Source organism: Macaca mulatta, chromosome 15, assembly GCF_049350105.2.
Source record: "Macaca mulatta isolate MMU2019108-1 chromosome 15, T2T-MMU8v2.0, whole genome shotgun sequence".
Taxonomy (NCBI): Eukaryota; Metazoa; Chordata; class Mammalia; order Primates; family Cercopithecidae; genus Macaca; species Macaca mulatta.
The window spans coordinates 105,692,902-105,718,780 of NC_133420.1; the positions used below are offsets into that span (position 1 = coordinate 105,692,902).

The 25,879-nt window shown below is 39.7% G+C and overlaps 1 protein-coding gene across 1 annotated transcript in view; it reads left to right on the forward strand.

The window, feature by feature from the left end:
- Positions 1-18,811, forward strand: part of RORB (RAR related orphan receptor B) — a 189,896-nt gene extending 171,085 nt beyond the window's left edge. The window contains 2 exon segments of the mRNA NM_001260751.1: positions 3,755-3,867; positions 17,159-18,811. Coding sequence (NP_001247680.1) covers positions 3,755-3,867; positions 17,159-17,314 — 269 coding nt within the window. The 3' untranslated portion in view covers positions 17,315-18,811.
- The last annotated feature ends 7,068 nt before the right edge of the window (positions 18,812-25,879 follow it).

The following is a 25,879-nucleotide window of genomic DNA, read 5'->3' on the forward strand; positions in this document are numbered from 1 at the left end:
AGCGAAGTAGCCTCAAGTTTATTAAAATGACCAATTTTGGCCCAAAAGCAAGAGTAGAGCATGGGGTAGGGGTTATTCCAGATTCAGATAAGCAGAATCATTCCTTAACAAATAAAGGAAGACAAATAGTGGCCTGAGTTACAGCCAAGTTCTATTTTGACTTTAAGAATAAAGTACCTAGAAAATAAATGTCCAGTTGGATGAGACACAGTAGAAATGTACCTAAATGAAAGCTCCAGAATGGGGACCTACGTAAGTAAAAGGAACACTTACTACTCTTTAAATACCTCTTGTGTTGGCATCTTTGCCCAAATTCATGTTGACGTTCTCACTTCAGACAAATGCTAGTGCCTATTTTCTTAGCAATACATTGGACCTTGAACAATGCAGGGGTCAGAGCATCAACCCCCTGCATGCAGTCAAAAATCTGCATGTAACCTCTGACTCCAAAAAGTTTCACTACCAATAGCCTACTGTCGACCAGAAACCTCACTGATCACATAAACAGTTGATTGACACATACTTTGCATGTTAAATGTATTGTATACTGTATTCTTACAGTAAAGTAAGCTAAAGAAAAGAAAATGGTACTCAGAAAATTATAAGCAAGAGGAAACAGATTTCCTTTTCATTAAGTGGAAGTGGATTATCATAAAGGTCTTCATCCTGGTCATCTTTATACTGAGTAGGTTGAGGAGAAGGAGGAGGAGGAGGGTTTGGTCTCGCAGTCCCGGGGTGGCAGAAACAGAAGGAAAATCTAACTGGACCTACACAGTTCAAACCCACATTGTAGAAGGGTCACTTGTATCAGAAGTTTTAAAAGAGGTGAGGACAGCAGAGGGGAAAATTACTCATACTGAAGACTGCCTAGTAGAAGAGGAAAAACTTCAGACATGGAGGTGGACATTCTGGTACCAGCTCTGTCACCATGTATCTGTGTGATATTAGACATTTGACCCCTCAGAGCCCTAGTTTCCTCGTCTATAAAGTAAAAAGGATGGACTCCATAATAACTAAGACCTCTGCTGGCTCTAAAATGCACAGAAATGCCAAGTTTTCAAAGAATTCAAGGTATGACAATATTTATGGATCGACTAGAACTGTAGTGAGTGAAATACTTTTTAAAAGTATATGCTACACCTGGCGTGGTGGCTCATGCCTGTAATCCCAACACTTTGGGAGGCCGAGGCCAGCGGATCACCTGAGGTCAGGAGTTCAAGACCAGCCTGGCTAACATGGTGAAAAACCGTCTCTACCAAAAATACAAAAACTAAGTGGGTATGGTGGTGAGTGCCTGTAATTTCAGTTTCTTGGGAAGCTGAGGCAGGAGAATCACTTGAACCCAGAAGGTGGAGGTTGCAGTAAGCCGAGATTGTGCCATTGCACTCCAGCCTGGGAAACAAGACTGGAGTCTCAAAAAACAAACTCTGTCTCAAAAAAACAAAACAAAGCAAAACAAAGTATATGCCAGCTTAAAATATAATAATAAATAATATAATCATAATAATATAACGACAATAATATAGTAATAAATACATGGCTCTTTAGCCAGAATGAGAATTCAGTTACTTACTCAGCTGTTGTTTTGTTACATTTTGAGTTAAGGGATAACAGAATCACTGACAGGTCTCTACAGAAAGAAAAACAAATTCCTGCCTAATTTTTAAGGCAAGAGACTCATTTCTTCTGTTAACCATTTATCTGTAGAGACCAGAACTCTTTTCTTATATATGCCCTATTATATTTTTCAGTGAAACTGAAAGAAATTAATCTTACCTGTGATGTAAGATTACACATTATAATTTTAACATGCCATTGTAGCTATATTTTCCAGTAACACCAATGTCTACAGTTTTTATCTGTTAGGCTTTATTATTCCTAATACAATTCTTGATGGTCTTATCAGGATATTTTTAATTTGCTACTGTTTTTTATTTAACCACTTTATCAAAAATGGAAATTAGTTATCACATAGAGTGTTTTTACTAACAGTTTCTTTTATGGCTCTGTCTAAAATCAAGCTGTTCCTCTAGGCCTTTTTTTTTTTTTAAACCCTAGAAAGTTTCCCAGGCTTGGAAGCACAAAGATAGATGGAAGAAGTGACAAGAATACTTTTCTCTGTTAGCAGCCACATGCCAAATAATTTTCCTTCTACCATTTTCTCATTGCATTTGATTATTTCCATTGAGAATAGTTCAATAGAAAACGAAATCTAAGCCAGTGGATCTATAGATGAGGGAGATGGTTTTCCTCTAGTTCTTGTTTGCTCAAAGGAAGCGTTAGAGTCACTCTTCTCTTTAGGTATATTTGTAGCAAGTCAGTAAATTTTAAGCAGCAAATATTTAAAACATGAAATATTAAATATATTAAATATGAACGATCTGTGAAAATGATCACTCCAGAAGAAAAGCTAGCCTCTTCCTTCTGAATTAGAAATCAGCTGAGCTGTTTGGCCTTTTTCTAGAAAAAAGACATGCTATCATCATTAAATTCTGAGAAGTTTGGAAGCATGCAATTTGGTTTACTCTACCTAGTGGGGACTCTTCCAGTGCTGCTAGCAGACCCACACTGAGAGGCTTTACGAACTCCAAATACCTCATTTGCCACCCTGGCTTAGTGCCATATTCAAAAAGATTTCCAGCCTATGTAGGCTCCATCTCCTGCCAGACAGCCCCCTATTCTTTCTCCAGGGTCCTGACATAAAAGCCACTGTTTATTCAGCTCCAAACAGCTTAGGGAAGGGAGAGGGAGGGGAACTTAATGTATTCTGATTGACAATTGTCACTGAAAGCTTTTGTACTCACTTACGTAAGGGTTTGCTTAACTGTTGGCTAGACTTGTCTTCATCCTGTCTAGGGTTACAGAATTGAGTTTCTTACCTGACCTGAACTGTGTTCAGGAAGATCATGTTCGAGTTCTTTTCCATGAGTATTTGTTCGGCATTTGAAGATTTGGAGTGTCTCTTCCATAAAGGTCCAAACTAAGGCACTGGGCTGAATTTTGTCACCACGGTGTATAAATCTTCTAGGAAGGAAGGAAGGAGAGAGTGAAGGAGAGGGGGAGGAGGGAAGGAAAGAAGTGTGGGAGGGAGGGAGGAAGGGAGGGAGAAAAAAAGAGAGGAAGAAAGGAGGGAAGGAAGAAGGAAGGAAAGAAGGGAGAGAGGGTCTGAGGGCAGGGAGAAACAGATAAAGAGAGGGAGGAAGGAAAGAAGGGATTATCCTATTCACCATTTAAGAATTCAATATAGGAAAATAGAACTTAGAAGTGAATTTTTGAAACTGATTTATGTTTATGCTATATAAATTCTAACATAGCTTCAGCTTTATATCTGATGAGAAAATAAGCTGAGAAAAGGAAAAGGGATCCTGAACACCAAAAATATTCCTGTGATTTTCTTCACTTCTATAATTCTTCACAAATCGCTAACTTCTACTTTGAAAGAAAACCTAAGCATATGTCCAAAGCAAAGAGTGAGAGATGTAAATTGTCACAGACAATAAGAAACAAAGAAGCAGATCATCTGAACCATTGTGTCCTTTTCTGCAAAGTGATTTCCTGTGTCATAACATTGTGCATTCCTGGCATCATGGTATTGCCTATGAAATACTTATGCTTTATGTAAATAATGACATGTCTTCAGAAGCAACTTAGAACTAAATAATATGAAATGGGTCTGAAGTTTGGCACTTATATATGTGGGTGAAGCAAAATAAAGTTGATGTTCCCTCCACTTATCTACTCTTTCTTTCATCAGACCGAGCCTGGCTTATAGAACCAAGGAAGGTCCAGAAGCTTCAGGAAAAAATTTATTTTGCACTTCAACATGTGATTCAGAAGAATCACCTGGATGATGAGACCTTGGCAAAGGTAGGTCCCCAGATCACAGAGCCACCACAAGCAAAAGAGAGCACAGTGAGCAAAAAGGCCTGCTTATAAATCAAGGGAAATTTCTCAGCAGCAGCAATTTCTGAAAGTTACCAAAGACTGCATAAATTTTGAGGTATGCAATTTAAAAGAGAGACTAGTGAATTGTAATAGATTGCAAAAAGCGCTTTCTTGTAGAGGGATGATATTGACAGATCTGAACCCAAGGTGCAGGAAGACAAATCAATGAAACCAAGGGTGTTTTATCAGAAGAACAAACACTCGAAGCAAGGAAACAAGTCTTCAAAATTCATATGTGAAGAAAGAGAGGGCTTTGTGCTGGTTCAGGAGCCAGGTCTTGGACAAAGTTAAAAGTAGGTAGATTTTTATTGAAAATAAGAACCATCAAATGATAATAATGGTTGCACGGGGGGGGGTGGGGGTGGACTACTGTGTAAAGCAGTGAGCTCCGTGTCATAGGTCATGTTCTAGTAGGTACTACCTAGTCACTTCTCAGGTATGTTATAAACGACATTCCTACCCAGAGTGCAAGATCAGACTGATGACTTGTAAATTTCCCTGCAACGCTGATCTCTCATGCTGAGAGGTTCTTTCAAAATGAGCAAGTTTCCCTGGAACAAAATTCATGCCACATGCCATCAGTTTCTTGATTCAGCTTAATTAAGAATGATCTTTAATTAGAGTACTGAAAAAAAGTGTTTACCAAAGTAAAATAATCCCAAAGGAAAAGGTAATTCTCAATGATTGGTATTCAGCATTATTTTATATCTTAAAGTACCTTTGATTTCTCAAGAACTGAAATTTTTGGGCAGCCAGAATTATCTTAGATTTTAAAGTATCTTTGATTTCTTAAGAACCAGAATATTTTAGAGGGTAAGAAATTAAGACATTGAGCTTATTCTTCGTTAAAGATCATAGGAATCCTACTCTTTATATTTTTATCATTAAAACCTTCCCACTCTGCCCTTGAAGTTCTTTGTTTTAAAAAGGGGGATGGTAAAGACTCTATTTGGAAACACCATCAGATTTTACTTTGCACATACAGAGTACTGCTATAAAAAACCTCCATGAGTTAAATATGCTGCTTCATTATGGCAACATTTTGTTAAAATTAACGCATCACTAGCAAGAACATTTCCACATTATAGAGCAATAGTTCTCTTTGACGTAACTTTTCATTTATTAGGTGGTCAAGGACAAATCACCTACTCTCTGCACCTGTATTCTCCCAGTCAATAGCAGAACTTCAACATGCTTTCTTTCAGATTCACTGGGCAGAAAAGACAATAATGTAAATATATGCGTGTGTCTCTATAGTTGCTTGGTAGCGTATCTGCATAAATACATCTTGTTAATTAATGTGGAGGGACGTTTTCTGCATTTGGGATCTCCTGAAGACTTTTGTCCCCATATTTACCATCCTAAAATTAAAGTCTTGAAAAAACACAAAGTTAGATGAAAATTCTTGCTATTCTGCTTGCTTGGGAGGATTGTGTGCTTGTATGAAAACCATGGTCTCATCATCTAGAAAATGAAGATTACCATTTCTTCTCCTGTACAGATGTGCTGTGATGTTCAAATGAGATTCTAGCACGTTGTGAAATGGTGATTATTACTCCCCTAGGAGGGTAAAATGTTTGTGCTTCACCACTTTCTACCTCCCACTGTCCTGGTTATGATTTGAGGTATGTGAGGTAGGAAGAAGACAGAAATTGAAGAACAAAAGATATTTGAAGGCAAGAAAGAAAATTATGTCAGCTGTAGATCAGATTAACTTCCCTTTCTCCATCTTTATTTGGAAAAGTACACAATTCGGTTCTTTTCTTATAGACAGGTAATGTTGCAAAGTTGAAAAAGCATTGGAAGAGGATTATTTCTTGGATAAAATTGGCTAGAACCAGGTGACAAAGCATTGCTTCTGTAGGCCACATGCAGATATTGGGTCTTTGTGTGGCTCCTTTCTTGCAACAGTTATCATTTCAACAGGGTGTTATCTGAACGAATGCGGACTGACCGTGAAATTGAATGAGAACTGAATTTTCATTTATCGCAGGTCTGATCTTTGTGGCTTCCGATAAGTCACTGCATTTGTCTAAGTCTCAAATGTCCATTATCAAATGCTGGAGGGTTAGGAATAGGGAGTGAGCCCTGTTAGCTCCTGGCTGCTTTAACACTCTGGATAAATGTACCATCACTGTCTAGGATGCCCTCTCAACAAATTCCCAAAAAGAAATATTTTATTTAAATGAGAGAGAAACTGTTTCATCCCACCACAGATTCTTCTTATCTTTTCAGAAAGGCTCCTTATGCCATCGTAGTCATGGAGCTCTTCCGCCTTCCACAATACCTCTAAAACAGGGCCATTCTTAATATTTGTTATTCATAGATCCCTTGGGGACTCCCGTGAATGTTGTGAAACCTGTCTCTAAAAAAATGCACATGTGCCCAAAATGTTGTGTTGAAATCCAGGGGCTCCAGTGAAATCTCCAGTAGGTAGAGGGTACATCTGCCTTCTGTGACGTGTGCACAGATTATTTCTACCACTGACGTATTCAACCCTGAATAGGTGTTAACAGACACCAGGTTAGAGGTACAGGGCTCATCCACAATCACTGAACTGCATCCTGCAAGAGCACACCTTCCAACACACTTTCCACATGCCTTCTTCCTGAAATTAAAGTTCAAGTAGCAGTGCCTTCTACTGTGGGCCCAACTTTAACCTTAGAAGGTTTGAAAACGTGCGGATTATGTATCCTAATATTAACTAGAAGATTTCAATCCCCATGTGTTAACCTGTATTTTGGTTTGGGGAAAAGAGAGAGTTGATTAGGGGGAAAAAAAACCCTATTAAAGAATCTAGTTTCTCCTCCTTATCAGCATAATTATGGTACATAGCATATTTATAATAAACCATCAAAGCCACTTGCTAGCTGAGTGTCCCTGGACATGTGACTAAAGATATACCCAATATATGGCTATTTTGAGAACTAGATGAGATAAAATGTAAGCAAGCTGCCCAGTCCATAATGGGTCATATGTAAGTGCTGTTGCTGTGTGGTAGCTGTTGTTGTTGACAGAAAAAAAGTATTATTTCACAGAGAAATTTTTATCTAAGAGATGGCATATTTGAGCTAATCACTGATAGATGAAAATTATTGCAAAAGATGGAAGTTGGGAGGTTGGAGAAGTGCAGGATGACATTCCGAGTGATGGGGGCAATGGCATGGAGGTAGGAAAGCATAAGGTATATTCAGTCTATAAATAATAGATTTGGCTGGATCTTGGATTTGAGAAGCCAGGAAATGAGATAACACTGGTCACTTTCACTAAAGCTCATGGGAAAAAAAAAACATATATATATATATATATAAAAAATAAATATACATATATATTTTTAATCCCCATATGACTAGAGGAGGCAGCCCATCTGTTCTCTGGGCTTCACTTTTCTTGTCTGGGAAATGAGTAGGTTGGGCTGCATGGTCTTTAAGGTCTCTTCAGTATTAGCTTCTTTGACTCCCTAAAGAGACAAACAAAGGTTCTTCCTGACATCTTGTGCTGCCTTCCAACGTCCAGTCCAGTGGGATTGTTTTAAGGACTCTTTTGATATTTTCCTGTTATAATAAGTGAAGAAAAAGACTGATTTTGCCAAGTCTTATGGATCCAAATTAGTACTCAGTGCACTATGGTCATTTAGTTGAGAGCAATACTCCAGCCTCAAAGCTGCAAAGCGTCCAGTGTGTGCAAAGTCCAGGTCCAGAGGTCAGCATGCCCGTGAGGCTTCCAGGAAGAGCTCCGTGACTTGTGCTTTGGATGTCGCCATGACTCACTTTCGGAGGTTTACTTCCTCAGTGAAGACAGCTGTGGGGATTAGGAACCTGTGATGCTCTTTCCCCACTCAGTTTAGCACAGCAGGACCACTGCCAGTGGTGGAGACAGGGTGAGAGAGAGGGCAGTAAATGTTTGAACTGTAAAGACTGTTGATGCTTCCATTCTAGGGCTTTCTCTATTAAAGTCACTGAGTCTGCCATTCTTGTTGCCCTGACGGGAGGTGCAGAGGGTGGAGGATAAGGAAGGCCAGTCCAGCTGGGACCAGGCTGTGGCAGTGTGCTCACAGCCAAGGCCAAAGCTTGGATCTGTGTTGTCATGCTCACATCTTGTCCTCAGATGCATGTGTCCAGCCCTTTCCCAAATGCAGCCTCCAGGTCAGGCCCATAGCTGGAGCCTTGCTTAATGTTGGCCTTCCCTGGTCTAGCCCCTCCTTTTGTGCCTCCTGGTTAATTAGAGTCATGAAATATTGTTAGATAGCATATTTATTTTTCCCAGCACTCCTGAAAATAGATACAACACTCCTGGAGGTGTGTTCTTGCCCAAAGCTGTATTGAGAAGTTTGAAAATAGCTAACTTTATAACAACACATATATCCAACAGGAAGGCATAGAGAACTGCTGATATCCCTCAGAGGCAAAGCCCACTCAGCTCACCATATGCAGGCTTAGAGAGAATGTTGCTTTTTATTTTCTCACAACTAACATTCAGCGAGTACCATGCCTTGAATTCACTTCTGAAAACATGTTCAAGTGCCTGTGCCTCACCATGTGCTTTACATGCAAGCTTTCCAGGAATCATGGGCCACACCACACCTCTGGGTGGTTTTAGGCCCATAGCTCTATGCTGATAAATCCTTTCTAATTCTCCTAGGATGTAGAGGAGTCTATAGTGACTTTGCTGAAGTTCACAATCACCCTCTCTCTCTTCCTGTTTCTGGCTGGTCAGAAAGTTACATCCTGTCCCCCGCAGGGCTCTCTCTTTTCCCATGATTCTTTCTAAGCTCCTGCTAACCATGTAGATGTCCTAACCACACACCTGCATCCACAGGGAATTAGTGTAGTCTAAGGTTATGTCATGTTAATGAAAATGCAGTGGGAATCTAAGGGTAGCCATGGAAAGAGAATGACTTAGAAGAATGACTGAAGCCTGTGCTAACTTTGAACTTTGAAGTTCATCTCCTCAAATAGTTTGCTTGATTCGCTGCCATTGCCACGTGGGCCACAGAGCAGGCAGATCCTCCCTCACACAGCTGAGCCCCAGAGTAAACACTAGGCCTTTCTCTGGGTCCCCCACAGACTGCTAAGAAGCCAGACTTCTCAAAAAGACGTAATCCATACAGGCTACGACATAGAGAGAGGAGATTGGTCTAACTCCGGATAATCAAGTGTACAAAGTCCACCTTTCCCCATCACACACCCATCCCATTCCAACAAGGTGCAGAAAGACGAGAAAGGGAGGCATTCCCTTGATTTCCTGACTTCTGACCTACTATGCCGTGGCCAGCACTACCTTGGGCATCTACGGTACAAGATTCTCCTTCCTAGGCCTTTAGACTTATATATACTAATTTCAAGAGTTCAGATTTAAAACAGAATGGAAAATATCTCATTCATACTTTTTATGATTCTATGTTGAAATAATAATGTTTTAGGTACTTCAAGTTATATAAAATAGATTATAAAATTAATTTCCACCTGTTCTTTCTTTTAACTTTGTATAATGTGGCTGCTGCAAAGTTTTAGGTTACATCTGTAGTCCACATTTTATTTTTATTGGACATGGCTGATCTAGAATCTCTGAGGTTCAGACAAGAGGGAGATTCACCTGCCTACTCCAGACACATTCTCTTGCTTCCATCATTCTGTCTGAGCAAAATCCTCTTATCCAGGTGAGGAACCTGAGCATTACCTTCAGCTTTCAGGTGAGACACTATCTAGAGTATGCAGCCTTCACTTTGCAGGATATAATGATAGTGTGATATATTAATACAACATCAGAACCACGGCTTTCATATTGCAAAAGAAACATTCACGTGGAAATAGGGCAAAGTAGGAAGTGTTTCTAAAATTCATTTTTATCATTTTTGTTCACTCAATAAATATTTACTGCAGGTCAAATATGCAAGATAAATAGACATAGATGAGATACAAGTTCACATGCTGTGGAGGAAAAAAATAAGTGCCTCACTGACTACAGTGAAAAGAAATACACGATCAGAATCACATGACTGATAAAAAGAATGGCAAAAGTTGAAAGGAATTGAGCATTTACTTTGGGCCAGGCACTGTGCTGATAGATTCTAAATAGATTAACATTTAATTCTCAAAACTATACTCTCATTAGTTGAAACTTCAGGTGATTACATATCTTGCCTAAGGTTAAGCAGCTTCTAAGTGGAAGAGCCAGAATTTGAACCCAGTTAAGCCGCTTCCAGCACCTGAACTCTTAATGTTTTGGCAGCTACTCCTAAATGTTTGAGAGGCCCAGGGATAGTCTCTTTCCAGCTCAGACCTCTGCACGTTCCCAGGGAGAATTGCAGTAAGCTGAGCTGGGAAAGGTACATGCCAACAGATTCACTAACTTCTTAACTCCTATGTTTGTTTCTAGCATAAAGATAACAAGACTATATCATCAATATGAGAGAGAAGCTTGTCTTCCTATTATAACAATGATGAATTACTAAAAAAAAAAAAAAAAAAAGCTTAAAAGATGGAAGGCTTAAACAATCCTATTTTGCATGTTAATAATTGAAATTGTACTTGAAAGAAATCATTTCTGGTCACATTGGTAGTGCATTATCATTCAGATTTAGGGAAAACAATCATGTTGATTTGTAGATGGAGTCTATGGACCAGTGATTGAGAGATCAATGAAAACTGCAAAAGATCATTTATAGTGATTTTTATCACTTTCTCACTGAGATCAAAATAGACTTCACTATGATTAATAATGGGATGGGCCAGGCACCATTGCTCATGCCTGTAATCCCAGCATTTGGGAGGCCGAGGTGGGCGGATCACCTAAGGTCAGTTCAAGACCAGCCCTGGTCAACACGGTGAAACCACGTTTATCAAAAATATAAAAAATTAGCCTGGCATGGTGGCAGGCGCCTGTAATCCCAGCTACTCAAGAGGCTAAGGCAGGAGAATCGCTTGAACCCACGAAGCAGAGGTGGCAGGGAGCCGAGATCACGCCACTACACTCCAGCCTGAGAGACAGAACAAGACTCCGTCCCAAAAAACAAAACAAAAAACAAAACAAAACAAAAAAACTGGGTGTTATATTAGAATTCCTAGCAGGTGTGACTAGAGATTTGGGTTCACTTTCATCTTGAACAGCATAGTCTGTCTAATCAGCACTCGAGGAGCCCTTACCCAGACAATGTGACTCGTGGTCTTAGTCTCCCCATTCGCATTTCTATTTGGTCAGGACTTTGTTTTATATTTCGAAATGTCTATACTTTAAAAAAGTATAACACACATAGGGAAAAGTTCCCAAGTCGTAAGTACATACCTTAGTGAATTATCACAAAGTTAGCATACCCGTGTGACCACTGCCGAGGTATAAAACTGGCATCCCCAAAGCCTCCCTCACGCTTCCTCCCAACAGTAAATATACTTTAAACGAATGCAAGAATAGGCAAAATTATAGAAAACAGTTCAACAGATTCCCCAAGTTTTTAAATTTCAAATCTAGACTGAAGAAAGCCAGCTCTCTCCTGGGATAGTTTTCTGTTTGAACCTGCATTTATTATGAATAGGTACTACGTGCCAGGTGCAAGGAGACAGTGGTGAATAACACATGGCAGGTTTCCTTGAGGAACTCCACTGATAAGCCAGATTATTTCAATGTATTTTAACTGTTTATGGTTTGCTGGCATATACTAATGGTACAACATCCAGAAATTCCAAGGGTTGTCCATCAGATTAATGGCCCGTAAATGAGAAGAAAGCTTTTGATATTACTCCTCATTCATCAAATTGCAAGTTGATGTATTCATTAAGACTCTTTGGCCTGTAAGCCCAGCACTTTGGGAGGCTGAGGTGGGTGGATCACAAGGTCAAGAGATAGAGACCATCCTGGCCAACATGGTGAAACCCCATCTCTACGAAAAATACAAAAAGTAGCCGGGCATGGTGGTATGCACCTGTAGTCCCAGCTACTCGGGAAGCTGAGGCAGGAGAATTGCTTGAACCCGGGAGGTAGAAGTTGCAGTGAGTCGAGATCACACCACTGTATTCCAGCCTGTCAACAGAGCAAGACTCTGTCAAAAAAAAAAAAAAAAAGAAAAGAAAAGACTCTGGTTACAAGAGGAACCAACTCCAACTAGGTTAAGCAAAAGTATAAAAAATAAAAATAAAACAAATAATGAAGCAATATCTCACAGAACCCAAGGTTTAAAATGCAGCCATCAATCAGGAAAGTACTGGAATGATGAATCGGGAAGCCTTCCAAATTATTCATCTTACACACTTATCTCTCCATAGGTATCTACTTCATTCTTCTCCCTCTCTGAGTACCAGTTTTCTGTGCCTCCCTGGTTCACGTGATGAAATATGGCTAGTTCTTTGCTCCTTAGGTTACGGGTAGTTTCTGCTACAATTAGACAGCAGCTTGCTGACTCTCAGTCTGATTTCCTATTCCAGCCCCAGCTGAGTCAAGTGTCCACTTCCACTTTGGTCAGCCATGCCCAGGGTAGAAAGTACAGGCACTGCCACACAGATGCTAAGGATGGAGTCAGGATGGTGGGGGCAGGGCTTAGGACCTGGAAAGATATCTCAAGTTTAATGTTATAATTCGAATCCAACTAGATTTGGCTCAACAAAAACCAAAAACAAAAAAGAAAAAAAAAGAAAAAGAAACAAAAGAAAATCAAATGGACATGTGAAATTGCTGTGTTCAGCTTCACTTTATGTGTCCTGTTTTCATTAGTGCTCCTGAAGCTTCTTCCAATTTGATCAAACCATTGCTGGCTTCCTGGTTTAGGTTGGAGGGCACTTGGTGGCCTGGAAGCCCGCATGAACAAGATCACTAGTTTTACCCTCTGCATGTTCCATTTTTCTAACATCAAACGTACCAGTTACAAAATTGTGAAATTTCTCATAAAACCGCCCTCTGGAGAGAAGCATAGGATTATTATCTCTTCTCAAACAGCTGCTTTTTCTTCTTGGAGACCCCTGTAGGTCGAAGCTAAAGCTCCCTTCTCATAAGAAATGCTTGTCATAAGAAAGAGATGGGTGTGAAAATGCCTTTTGATAGACCCTCTGTCTACTTCTGCTATGGGGATTATTTAAACGTGAAGGAATTTCACGATGATTTCAAATTGACTACCCCCTCCATCTCCAAGTGCTTCTGGATCACTTCCCCAGCTGTTTAAAAAGTTGTTGAGCTATTAACCGCTGTGGAGGCTGCTCTGAGCTCCCTTTGAAATGGGGGTCCCCTGGCTGCAGTGCATAATATTAATGAGCAGTAAGTGATTGCCTGCTGCTCTCTACACCAGGCTCTTCTGGGCTCTGACAAGTGCTGCTGCCGCCTCCGCATGGCCTCCTGGCCCACCATGCCTCAGAGTGATGGATGCCCCTGTCGGCACTTCTGTTTCCACGGCCGACTGGGTGCCTTGCAGTCAGCCTATTCCGAGAGCACGGACGCTGGGAGAGCTCTTTGCCTTCTTGGTGCTGTTTGCTGAAGCGGTCTGGGTGCTCTTTAACAGAAAGCAATTCCCACCATCCGGCCCATTCTACAGATGAGCAACAGGAACTAGATCCAAATTGCATAAAAGAAGGCAGAACTGGGTCCTGAACCAGACTCTTAAATCCCAGTTTTCTTCCAGGAAAGGAGGAAGAGTCCATATTAACATCCCAAAACCAGACACGTAATTAAATATTTCCAGGGCAAATGAGCAACTATAAAAGAGTTTCAGTCATCCTCTTATACATTTCATGTCCCACACCACCCTGTCACTAAAGGAGCCAAAAAATGCTTCAAGAATTGTTATACATAGGATTCTACATTGTGAGTCACAGTTAGTAAAATAAGCAACTTACTTGAATTGCTGTAAGAGAATGAAAAATCAATATGATTTTGCTTTTTCATTTCAATAAACGTCAATGGCTGACTTTGCCATGCATTAACTTTTGGTTAATGACTCCACTTTTGGAGTTTGGTTCAGAGCTAAGCTGGCTTCCTGCCCTCCATGTCCTTTGACTGAAAAGCATGGCCTTGACTCTTCCTCTCCTGAAAGGAAGAGAGAGATCTCAGACTGTGGGAGTGGAAGCATGACAGCTACCACATAGATCACCACTGTGTGTCAGGAACCACTATAAAAAAATTTTTGTTGACTCACTTAATCCTCACAACCTCCCTCTGAGGCAGGGACTGTTATAATCGCCATCTGATGGATAAGAAAGCCGAGAGGTTAAGTGACTTGCCAGAGATCACATAGCTGTAAAGGACAGAAATAGGATTCAAACCCAGGCAGCCCAACTCCAAAGCCCATGTTCTTTATCAACAGACTAATCCTCTCTATGTAGTATTTGTGTATCACAGGGAACTCAGAAATTGCATTACTTGACCCCTACCAAACTAATAGCTCTAAGCATATGGAACCTTCCCTCTCTACATGTGAGAACTTCCATGTCTGCCTCCTGGAAAACCAGCTAATTCTACACATAGTTCATAGGACTGTTTCAAATTCAATGTATAATTTACTTTTTAAAAATTTTTTAAGGTACAAAGTCTTGCTATGTTGGCCAGGTTGGTCTCGAACTCCTGGCTTCAAGCTATCTTCTTGCTCCTGCCTCCTGAGTAGTTGGGATTACAGAACTGGGCCACTGTGCCTGGCTCAACTTTTCAATTTTGAAAACCAGTTGTAAATTTATAAAATTTGAACCCCGGAAGCCGTGTTTTTCAAAGTCGATCCCATGAACCCACTGCATCGGTGTCTGCAGGGAATGTTTGTTCCAAACATGGAGTCTGAGCTTCACCCAAACTCACTGCAACTGAATCCTCCAGGAGTAGGTCCCAGTAATCTGCATTTTTAAGAACTCCTCAGTCACTCTTATTGACAAGATTGACAATAATTATAGAGTTGCGTCTGGAAGTTTCAGGAGCTCTGCACATCATCAATTCAACTGCAGATGATTGTAGAAAGCGTTCAAAGCCACTCTGCATTCAACAGCTATTTCAGGGAGAATTACAATGTACAAGAACTGTTCCTAAATTCTTGTAGTCTCCTTCTGTGTGAGCCAGCTGGTTAAGAGAGTTTGAATAATTTCCCAAGCGACTCTAGTTAAGTGGACACTTGAACACTGTGTACCTATGAAAATATAGAAAAGACACAGTTTTCCACCCTGGACCCAAAGTGAGCCTTTCAGAATGGGACTCTGAATCATCTTTCTTTTTTGCTTAAAACCCTCTCAGAGAACATAACGTGAACTATGAGGGCTTACATAATCTGGCCATGCACACCTCTCTGGCATTACCTCACCCACTGCTCCAGCGACCCTGAACTGCCTTCGGTTCTTCCAGAGTGCCAAGTGCTACAGCATCTTTGCGCGTGATCCTAGGGCATGTTATGTATGTACCCTCTGCCCCAGTTCCTAATTAGCTCTCTCACTCTTCCATCAGAAGCTCATGACAGCTTCAATGTCACTTTCTCAGAGCAGCCTTCCCGGGCCTGCCACAAGTCAGAGCACCTTCTTCCATCCCACTTTTCCTCCCGCTATTCTTCCTTGGCACTCACCGCAGTTTTTCAGTCTGCTTTTGACTGTGTGGTAAACTTATTTCATCAGTCTCATCAAGTAGACTGGAAACAAGAGTCATAGTGTTTTGTGCATTCTAGTGTTTAGCCAAGGTGCCTGCTACCTATTAGGCATGCAATTCCTTGTGGTGTATCAAGAATGAAAAAAAAATTCATAATGTTGGAGATAAAGTTTTGATTCTCAGTCTAAAATTTAGCATCCATTCTATTGACAAAGATTCCTCATTTTTCATGTCTATCCCCGTCTTTAAATAGCAGTGGAGATGGTCAAGGTTGGAAAGTCTGAACTCTAAACTTCTTTACATGTTCTAGATCCCTTTACTGAATGAGCCAACAGCCCTCATCCTGATGCTGTTTTTAAATTGCTCCTAGTATGGTTATATAGTCATTAATTGTTAAAAGGAAAGTTAATGAAAGAGTGGAAGTTACTGATTTTTAAAAACCACAAGGCAACTAATTATCTATTTCCTCTTTTATTTCAAAGGCTAAAATGGATTCTTGTCATTGAACAGGGTAGGGAATATGATGATGAGCCTAACTGGTGACGAGAATAGGTTTTGTTTAATTGTATTTTTCATTACTTTCGAATGTGTCTTTAGTCAGCTATATGAGCTATCATGCTTACCTTTTATAAGAGTGTTCTCTACACAAGAACATTTCTCTCACAATAATTTAATCACAGTGACTTTTGTTTAAGCTAATTTTGACACAAAAGTGATGGATTCGAAGTGTTCCTAAACTATAAGTGTGTTAAAAGCTGGAATTGTTCATCTCCTAAGACCCACACAGCATTTAAATTATTATTAAACACTGTCTTCTGGGTATCTTAACCCCAAAAAATTACATCTTACACGATACGTATATCAAAACCTAACAAGTATAAGTGGATATCCTTCCACTCATTTTTAGAACACCTTCCTAAGGAAGCTGAGTGCCAGTGACCTCCCAAATTCTCCATGTGTTTCATATTATGCATTACAGTGGAAATGGATTAGAGAGCCACTATACAAGTGGGCTAGTGAGCTTGATAGCCAAGCAGTCCAGATTATTATAGATTACACCTCATACAGTTTGGTTGTATATCCCTAAATATTATCATCTTCCAAAGCTACAAATTCATGTCGCGAAAATCTATGGGAAATTACGGGTGATAATAGTGTTCACTAACAATTACACTTCACATCTCCAGTGTTCTTAACACTTTTATAGGAATTACCTCCCTCAGTCCACACAACAACCCAATGAAGTAGGTACTGTTAGTAAGCCCATTTTATGAATGAGAAAACTGAGACACAGACAAAGTGACAGCTACGCCATTACTAAGCTCTTTTGGAACTCAGGTAGCCTGCCTACAGAGCACCCACTTGTAACTATTAAACTGGAAAACTATTAAACTAGAAAACCTCTCATAAATACTCATTTAAGAGCAATGAATCAGGGATCTTGGTCCTGTTTTCTTGCTTGCTTCCTTACTCTTTATTTTTCCATTAGGAGATGGAGTGGCGAGGGGCAGGGAGTACATTTTATTTTGTTTTGTTCTAAGAGAAAAAGCTGAAAGTGAGCCTTCTTTCTTTCTGAACATCTTTTTCCAAAGCCGTTTACCTTCATCTGGGGCCAGAAAGGACACTGATTCCACTAATGAGCTTCCCTCTCTATCTCCCTCTCTGTCTCTCCGTTCTGCAGTTAATAGCCAAGATACCAACCATCACGGCAGTTTGCAACTTGCACGGGGAGAAGCTGCAGGTATTTAAGCAATCTCATCCAGAGATAGTGAATACACTGTTTCCTCCGTTATACAAGGAGCTCTTTAATCCTGACTGTGCCACCGGCTGCAAATGAAGGGGACAAGAGAACTGTCTCATAGTCATGGAATGCATCACCATTAAGACAAAAGCAATGTGTTCATGAAGACTTAAGAAAAATGTCACTACTGCAACATTAGGAATGTCCTGCACTTAATAGAATTATTTTTCACCGCTACAGTTTGAAGAATGTAAATATGCACCTGAGTGGGGCTCTTTTATTTGTTTGTTTGTTTGTTTTTGAAATGACCATAAATATACAAATATAGGACACTGGGTGTTATCCTTTTTTTAATTTTATTCGGGTATGTTTTGGGAGACAACTGTTTATAGAATTTTATTGTAGATATATACAAGAAAAGAGCGGTACTTTACATGATTACTTTTCCTGTTGATTGTTCAAATATAATTTAAGAAAATTCCACTAAATAGGCTTACCTATTTCTATGTTTTTAGGTAGTTGATGCATGTGTAAATTTGTAGCTGTCTTGGAAAGTACTGTGCATGTATGTAATAAGTATATAATATGTGAGAATATTATATATGACTATTACTTATACATGCACATGCACTGTGGCTTAAATACCATACCTACTAGCAATGGAGGTTCAGTCAGGCTCTCTTCTATGATTTACCTTCTGTGTTATATGTTACCTTTATGTTAGACAATCAGGATTTTGTTTTCCCAGCCAGAGTTTTCATCTATAGTCAATGGCAGGATGGTACGAACTCAGAAATAAGTCTACAAAGGAATCAACATAATGTGTGGCCTCTGTATACAAACTCTATTTCTGTCAGTGACATCAAAGCCTTGTCAAGATGGTACATATTGGGAAGGGGGCAGTATATGGAGCCATTTTCCTGTTTCAAGAATTAGGCCACAGATAATATTGCAAGGTCCAAGACTTTTTTGACCAAACAGTAGGTATTTTCTATTTTTCACCAGAACACACTTTTTTTGTTTGGATTTCCAGTTGTGAAGGAAGCTTGATTTCAGTGCTTATTGTGTCTTCAACTGAAAACTACAATCCGTGGATTATGACTACCAGCAATTTTTTCTAGAAACATTAAAAGAATAAATCAGAACCCAGGGCAACAATGCCATTTCATGTAAACATTTTCTCTCTCACCATGTTTTGGCAAGAAAAGATAGAAAGAGAAGACCTAAAGTAAAGAAGTAATCTTTATATTCCTTCTCATTAATACCTTTATTAGGAAAAGTGGCAATAAAGGAGGAGGCGTATTATAAAATGCTATAATATAAAAATGTAGCAAAAACTCGACAGATTAGAAAAAAAAGATCTGTGTTATTCTGGAGATCTAATGTACCCCAAAGGCAAAACTAACTCCTATGCAGTTTACAATTATATCATCCATTTACCCTAGAATTTTTTTTTTTAGCAATTTTTAGAAGTAAAGAATACAAGGATGACATTGGGATCAGAGATTTTAGACTTCCTTGTACAAATTCTCACTTCTCCACCTGTTCACCAATGAAATTAATCATAAGAAAAGCATATATTCTAAGAAATTTGTTCTGCCTGTGTCCTGGAGACCTATACCTTTGGTATTTTCTGATTCAAAATAAAACTTTAAAAAAAAAAAAAAAAACTAGGAGAGAAGTTTGTGTATAAGACAATGACAATTATGGTCTCCTGTAAGCATATCCCAGCCACCAACTCCTAAAGAACTGCCCTTTTCTCCTTGCTAAACACACACACACACCTGCTTTGTAAAGTTTCCATCAGTGGAAACTTTGATTATTATTTTTTTTTAATCTCTGTGCTCTCCTGAAGTTCATGGTTGAGCAGCATCTCCAAGATACTACAGAACTCTTGATTGATGATCAAAACAGTAGTGTCGCCTTTTCCTTTTAGAAAACGGAACATTTTCTCACCTCATGATTGATGAATTCTAAACCAATGGGGAAAAACAAAAAGGCTTTAAAATAATGAATCTGTTTCTCAACTACTGTTATATTCAATTAATTTAACTACATTGAACCAAATTACCTTTGGTTCTAAGAAGACAGCTGTAGACTGCTTATTATGCTGCTACAGGGACTCAATTCTTTTTGGTGTAAATGTCACTCCTGCTAGCTCTTTGTATAAAGAATTAATTCCCAGAGTCATATTTCCTTCTAATGGAAAGATTACTCTACTGATTGCTAGGAAAACAGGGTAATGGAAGGCACTCAATTAAACCAAGCCATTTCCAAATGCAATGTATGTTTTATGATTGGCTTGTGATAGGCGATGCTTCATGTGTCTACTTGGTGTTTCCCTTTGAGCTTTGAACTTATGTCAAACTTTGTTTTCATTGTTCTGTTGGCCTGGTGTTTTCCATTGTCAGCCTGTAATTCCTGCTCAGTTGCAGAGGGAATTATTTATTTCCTCCAATTTACCTTAGAGGATTTAAATTCGCTCAATTGATGAAGTGGCTCAGAATTTTTTCCTCCCTTTTCCCATGGGTGATATAGGAAAAAGATTGTTCCCCACATTTACCTTGGGAGGTACTGCTTTTGAATTTGTGTTGTTTCCAGTAGTGTAAGCATTTCATTGGGACAGCATGGACCTTTTGAAGCTGGGAGGAAGGAAACAGAGCTAGCATCTGAACCAGAACAAAACAATGGCAACCAGGACGTACTCAGCCCACTTAGTTGAGAGAAGAGATCTCTAGTTTGGGTTACAGTTGCCCAACCTTCCCTTAAAAGAGAATCCAGTCATGTTTTCAATGGTAAAAAGCCTTAAAAAGCTGCCCTTCGAAGATCTCCTATGACTGTATGTCAAGGTATTTTGTACCTACAATCCCAGAACTTTGTTCCTTCCCCATGAGGACTAACAAATGTTCACAATACTCATGATCAAGTGTGCACTGGAAGAAAAAAATCCACAATCTGGGCTTCTCACTTCGTGCTTCATAAATGACAATCACTGCTCGATGCAGATGTTGCACTGTGTCCACTCAGGGATGTTTCATTAAAAAAAAAAAAATACATCAAGAAGGAGGAAAAAATTAAAAACGGGAAAATGACAACAAAACGTGAATGGCATACATTAACTATGCCGCTGAGAGCACCTCTCTGACAAGGCTTTCAGGCCAACAAGCAGTAACTTCATGTCATAAACTGGACTGAATTATTTGGACTTGCTGAAAAGTTGCATCCAAGTAAGGACAACTTGGTCTCATTTTTTAAACTCCGCTAAGAGCCAAATAATCTAGCTGTCCCATTCTGAGGAATTTTTATCTCCCTGCAAATCCAAACTTTTCTATACAAATCCTGAACAAGGAAATTACAGAAATCTAACTGGCATTAGATAAAATGGACAAGGGAGGTGAAACTAGGTGAATTCAAACTTCAGTGTATTTGTGGTCCATAAAAAAAAAAGGGAAATTTTGGAGGGAAAATATAACAGGAAAGGATTCCAAATCTGGGTTGACACCCACATATACCTGTACTGTCCATGACTCAACTAATCTTTGTGCCCCTTGTTCTGTGGCTCCTTTTCTGTTTTGAGACAGATCTTGTTCAACATGTTGCTCAGGCTGCAGTGCAGTGGCATGAGATCTCGGCTCACTGCAACCTCTGCCTCCTGGGTTCAAGTGATTCTCCTGCCTCAGCCTCCCGAATAACTGGGATTACAGGCACATGCCCCTACACCCGGCTAATTTTTGTATTTTTAGTAGAGATGGGGTTTCACCATGTTGGCCAGGCTGATCTTGAACTCCTGACCTCAAGTGATCCACCCACCTTGGCCTCCCAAAGTGCTAGGATTACAGGCATGAGCCACCCCGCCCTGCCTTCGGTGGCTCTTTTATCCCCCAAAGACTGAAAGCTGAAAGTGGAGATGTTCTCCACAAACATACCCTGTCTGAATTTCCCTTGTTTTAGCACTGCGTTCAGGGCTCTGGACTAAAGTACCTCGGAGTAGGTAAAATCAGAGACTATAACAATCTCCTGAGTGATTAGATTTCTTTGGTAGATTCTAAGAGATCTTAAATCATCATAAACTCTGCATATTAACAAGAGGTCCCAGGGAGGTGTCAGTACATTTCCTATCGTAGCTGCCTTGTTCAAAGCGTAACTTCACAGCAGTCAAGTTAAACTGTTTGTAGAAAACCACAGAGATCAACTCATGCTCACTCTCTACAATGCAATGTGTCCCAGGCTTGAAGGCAAAAAACAAGTCTTGGGTCCCAAGGACAACCTAAAACTTACCAGCTTTTTTCAAAAACAGCAATCAGATGCAAATAATGGCAGTGTTGTTCTATGTTCTTTGTTTCCGTTCATTATAGAAGCAAGGAAAAAGTCTACTTCTATTGGAAATTAGAAGAAATAATTTCTTCCTGACTCTTTTTTTTTTTTCTATAAACTTTTATTTCCAAGGAAGCTGCTACAATTGACAGTCAATTCAGGCCATGGATGTCTGTGCCCTGACAGAAGCACCGTCCAACAGAACAGCAATAATTTTAAAGTGTGCTTCTGTAGTGAAACTCTGCACAAAGTCCCCTGCATAAAGAAGAGGGGAAAGCCTACCATCTGCTTTAGACGAAGTGCTATTTCATGTTCTGTTTCCAACTGCCAGTATAAGCAGCAACTAGAGTAAAGACCTGATGTGGGAAACTATGGGGGTCTTTCAAAAAAATAAAAAAAGCTGACACTCTATTCATTTTTGGCTCTCAGGACCAGAGGGTACAGGGTAGAGGGTAGTTTACCATTTAAAGCAGGGGCTGAAAATTCGAAAGCCTAAAAGGGCCGGGGGGCTTAATGCAAATGGGTGAAGCAGCCCAGTGACAAGCTGGCCAGGAAATGCCCTGTGGAAAAAGGGACATCCACGATTTAGCTGAAGCTGAATGCTGCTAGAGCTTCCAAATTTTATAAAGTCTCTGAAATTATACATAATGGCAGTTGATTCAGAGCTTAGTGCAGACCAAACAAATACATCACTGAGCAGAAGAGGGCCCGTAAATGGTCAGCTTGCAGCCTCTGGTTTAAAGCAACATCGCATCTGGGACCAGCTCAACAGCAGCAAGTCCGGCCAGATTCAACCCTGGGCGATATTAGAACGATATTAGTTTTGGAAGGAGGGGATGGAGATCTTCCCCTTCTGATACCTATTTTGTTTTCATATGTGATTGTCACAACTAGAGGATATAACAGGAGGTCAGTTTACAAAATAGCCAACAGTCTAAAAATGAAAACAATTCAATTTAGTGATGGCTTCTAAAAGGCACTTCAACTTGTCTTGCCCACACTCCCTTCTTCATAGAGCCAGGGGGCTAGATTTCTTGCCACTTTTTTCTGAAAGGCAAATACGTGACTTTGATTCTTTTGGGTCTCGACGTGTTTCTTTAACTGTGTGATTTCAATATCTGTGACAAGTGTTTCTTTTCCCTTCGTCGTATGTGAAGAATCTATTCTATAGTCGTGATCATGTAGTCCTCCATTGTTTGGAAGTGCAGACCGTGGACCTATGCAGCAGATGGGGGTTTTCTATTTGTGCACTTTTTTCCTAAGCTGCTGAAATTCCTCCGATGTGAATGGGCCATAGCAATCTTTGCCTCCTGCGTGACCATAAGCATGGCCTCCAGTGGATCAGAGAAAGCAGCTCAGTGATTGTTCTCATGGCCAAAAATAAAGCACAAGGGTTACCGGAATTGAATGAGCCCCGCTCAGGGCCGCACGGGGCATCTGCACCCCAGCTGGGCAGCACGATCCTTGTATTCAACTATACTCTTCTGGCGGTGGTTGGTGGCAAGCATTTCGCGTGCCTCTGTCACAACCATACCGTAGACACACATTAGGTATGTCTGGAAAGCTACAAATCCCACATCCAAGCACAGTGCCGTCTGCTTCATCTGATTAACACACACACAAGAAAGAAAAATTACACCCACAGAAAACTGAGTATGTATTGTAGAAATGTAGAGGAAAAATAAAAATATTTTTTCAAATGTAATTACTTTTAATATATGCTTGTGGAAGGTCTAATACAATGTATGCTGTCTCTGTAATTTTTGCTGTAAATAACTGGAGACAGTGAGTACACTGATTTTTCTATGTCTCTGTTTAAGCATAAGACTTTGTAACAATTTTTTTAGAGGGGGAAATCAACAAAGAGCAAATATGTACTTGCTTCCTTTCTGCGTGTTATGTACTTCTCAATTTTTTAATGGAAACTGGTTGTAACAGTTTAAGCATCTTGACGGGTCATTGGTGTTAAGTGTATGCTTCTTTTTGTAATATGACTGAGAAAGGGACAGGGCTGTCAATTAAATCTGCTCCAAAGAGTTTGTATTGAAGATTGGCCTAAGACCTGCAAACTCCATCTCTAACTAGACAATATGAAAAAGGAAAATTTAAAAAAAAGAAAAAGTTGCCTGAGTTAAGTCATCTTTCCTTGTAGCAAATGGCTTTGTCCAAATCCTTTCTGCATGGAATAGCTTAAAGAAAACAAACTCCGCTTTCTGATGAACAAAATATTTTTGTACACATTTATTTCTTATTAATAACCTGAGGTCAGACCACACATTTGCTGAAGCCATAACTGACCTTCACCAAATAAATGTTGTAAAGAACCTGGGGGAGGGTTGGGGAGAGACTGAGAGGGAGGAAAATTCAAGGTGTCATGAGCTATAGCAACACAGGCAGGAGCAAGTTGTTGAAACTGATGCTTTTCCTGCATCCCAAATATGACTTTAAAAGGCTAGTATTTTATGATGATCGATTTATAATAATAAAAAGATATTTAGATTTAAATGAGACATTCCAATATTTTTGAAATCCCTGACAATGCTTCCTTGCTTTTAGGATTGAGAGAAATGATTTTCATATACTTCCAACGTTCAGAGATTTAATGTTTTCACCTCAGCTCCAGCCTACACTTGTAAAGTCAAGAGCGACTCTAAGTCCTGTGAAACCTTGGGCTGCCTGGGGCTTGGCTGTGCCCATTAACCTACTGCGCCTGGGGGGGCAGCATGGGAGGGGTACAGTTTGCATCTCATTAGCATGCACACCACTGTTGGCAATGCATAAAAGTTGTGTTGCCACAAGTATGTAAAATAAAAATATTCACTCTAAAAAGCATAATAATTCTACTTTTTTAAAACAATAATGTCTCTTATAGTCACCATTGATTTTTCTGGAGTTTAATTACATTATTACCATATATTCTTATTGGCCTGTAGAGGCAAAAGGCAAATCACAAATAAACCCAGTGACATATATAGTTTTAAAATCTACAATTTTCTGATCTCTCTCTCCTTGTTTAATATATAAGCCCTAATTTCTGTGTATGTGAGTAAAACTGCAGCCTGAGTCATTTAGGAAGTAAGCATTGAGTTTTTTTAATTATAAATATACTAGAATAAAACAGCACTCCCTAACAATTAAAAAAGAGTTTTATATTACTTTAGAATGTAATAGGTTTTTGTCCTTATTTTATGTCCTGTAAATTATTAGTTCAATACTGTTAGCATTCCCGGATAATGCACACATGATTTCTGAATGTTTTCTGTAAATGACAATCAATGTTTATGAAGTTCCCTCCTTTAATGCTGAACAAAATTAAAAGAAGAAAAAGAAAAAAGGACTTGCCTAATGGTTTTCTTTCCTCCCCACCCCAATTCCCACTCTCACCCTTGGGAACAACGAATGGGAAGAAAAGATAAGATTCAGCTTTGAAAACATTACCCCATGGGTTCTTACCTACAGAGTTTTCCTTTTTCCAGTAAGTAATGGTTAATTTTTTTTTTTCAGGAAATTCTTGTGTCCTCAGGGACCTGGCCTGTGTTGGAAATATTCATTGAGAAAAGACTCAGAGTCCATGCTAGCCAAATAGCTTACCAAGTTACAATTAAAATGAGAGCAGCGTCTCTCAAAGATAATAACTCTCTTTTTCTCAGCACTTTAATAAAAGGAAGCCCCAGCTAGCAGAACCATAAGCAACTCCCTCGCAAGCACTTTTTGAAATAACGTGCAGCAGGTTTGAAATGGACGTGACAATCCCTACATCTGATGAAAGCTTTCAGATAATTAATGATTAAGTCTCTGGGTCTGATTTTTTTTGTTTTGAATCAAGCTGCTCCACTACCAAAATCAATGCCCACCAACATATGAATGCTCTGAATCTCATTTGGAGCTGGATTAGGGAGCATTGAGGATAATCACAGACTCATAGTGATGTTGAAAAAAGTAGCTCCAAGAGAGGTCAGCAATTTTTCAGGTGCTTGGAAGTTGCTGCAGATTGGGGTCCCCAGAGCTGAAATGCTCCAAGTACAGTAGTTTAAAGCAACATTTAACAGATTTTAAAAGTAAAAGCACTGATGCAAGTGACAGGATGAGCCCTGGAAACCCTTCTGTAAAGTTTCTTCAAACCTTTGCTGGTCTTTGGAACCAATGAAAAGATTTCCAGTATGTTTCAAGCCATATCTCTACTGAAGACATTCAGATCCCATGTGGCTCTGCTGAGAGATTACAGAAACAGAGAACTGCACTGATGGTTCTGTGAGAGCACCATGTAGGTCCCTTGGTTTATAATGAGGTCTTCAAGTGTCTAGTCAGAGATGGCAAACATGTTACCTCAACCTATCCCAGACCCAT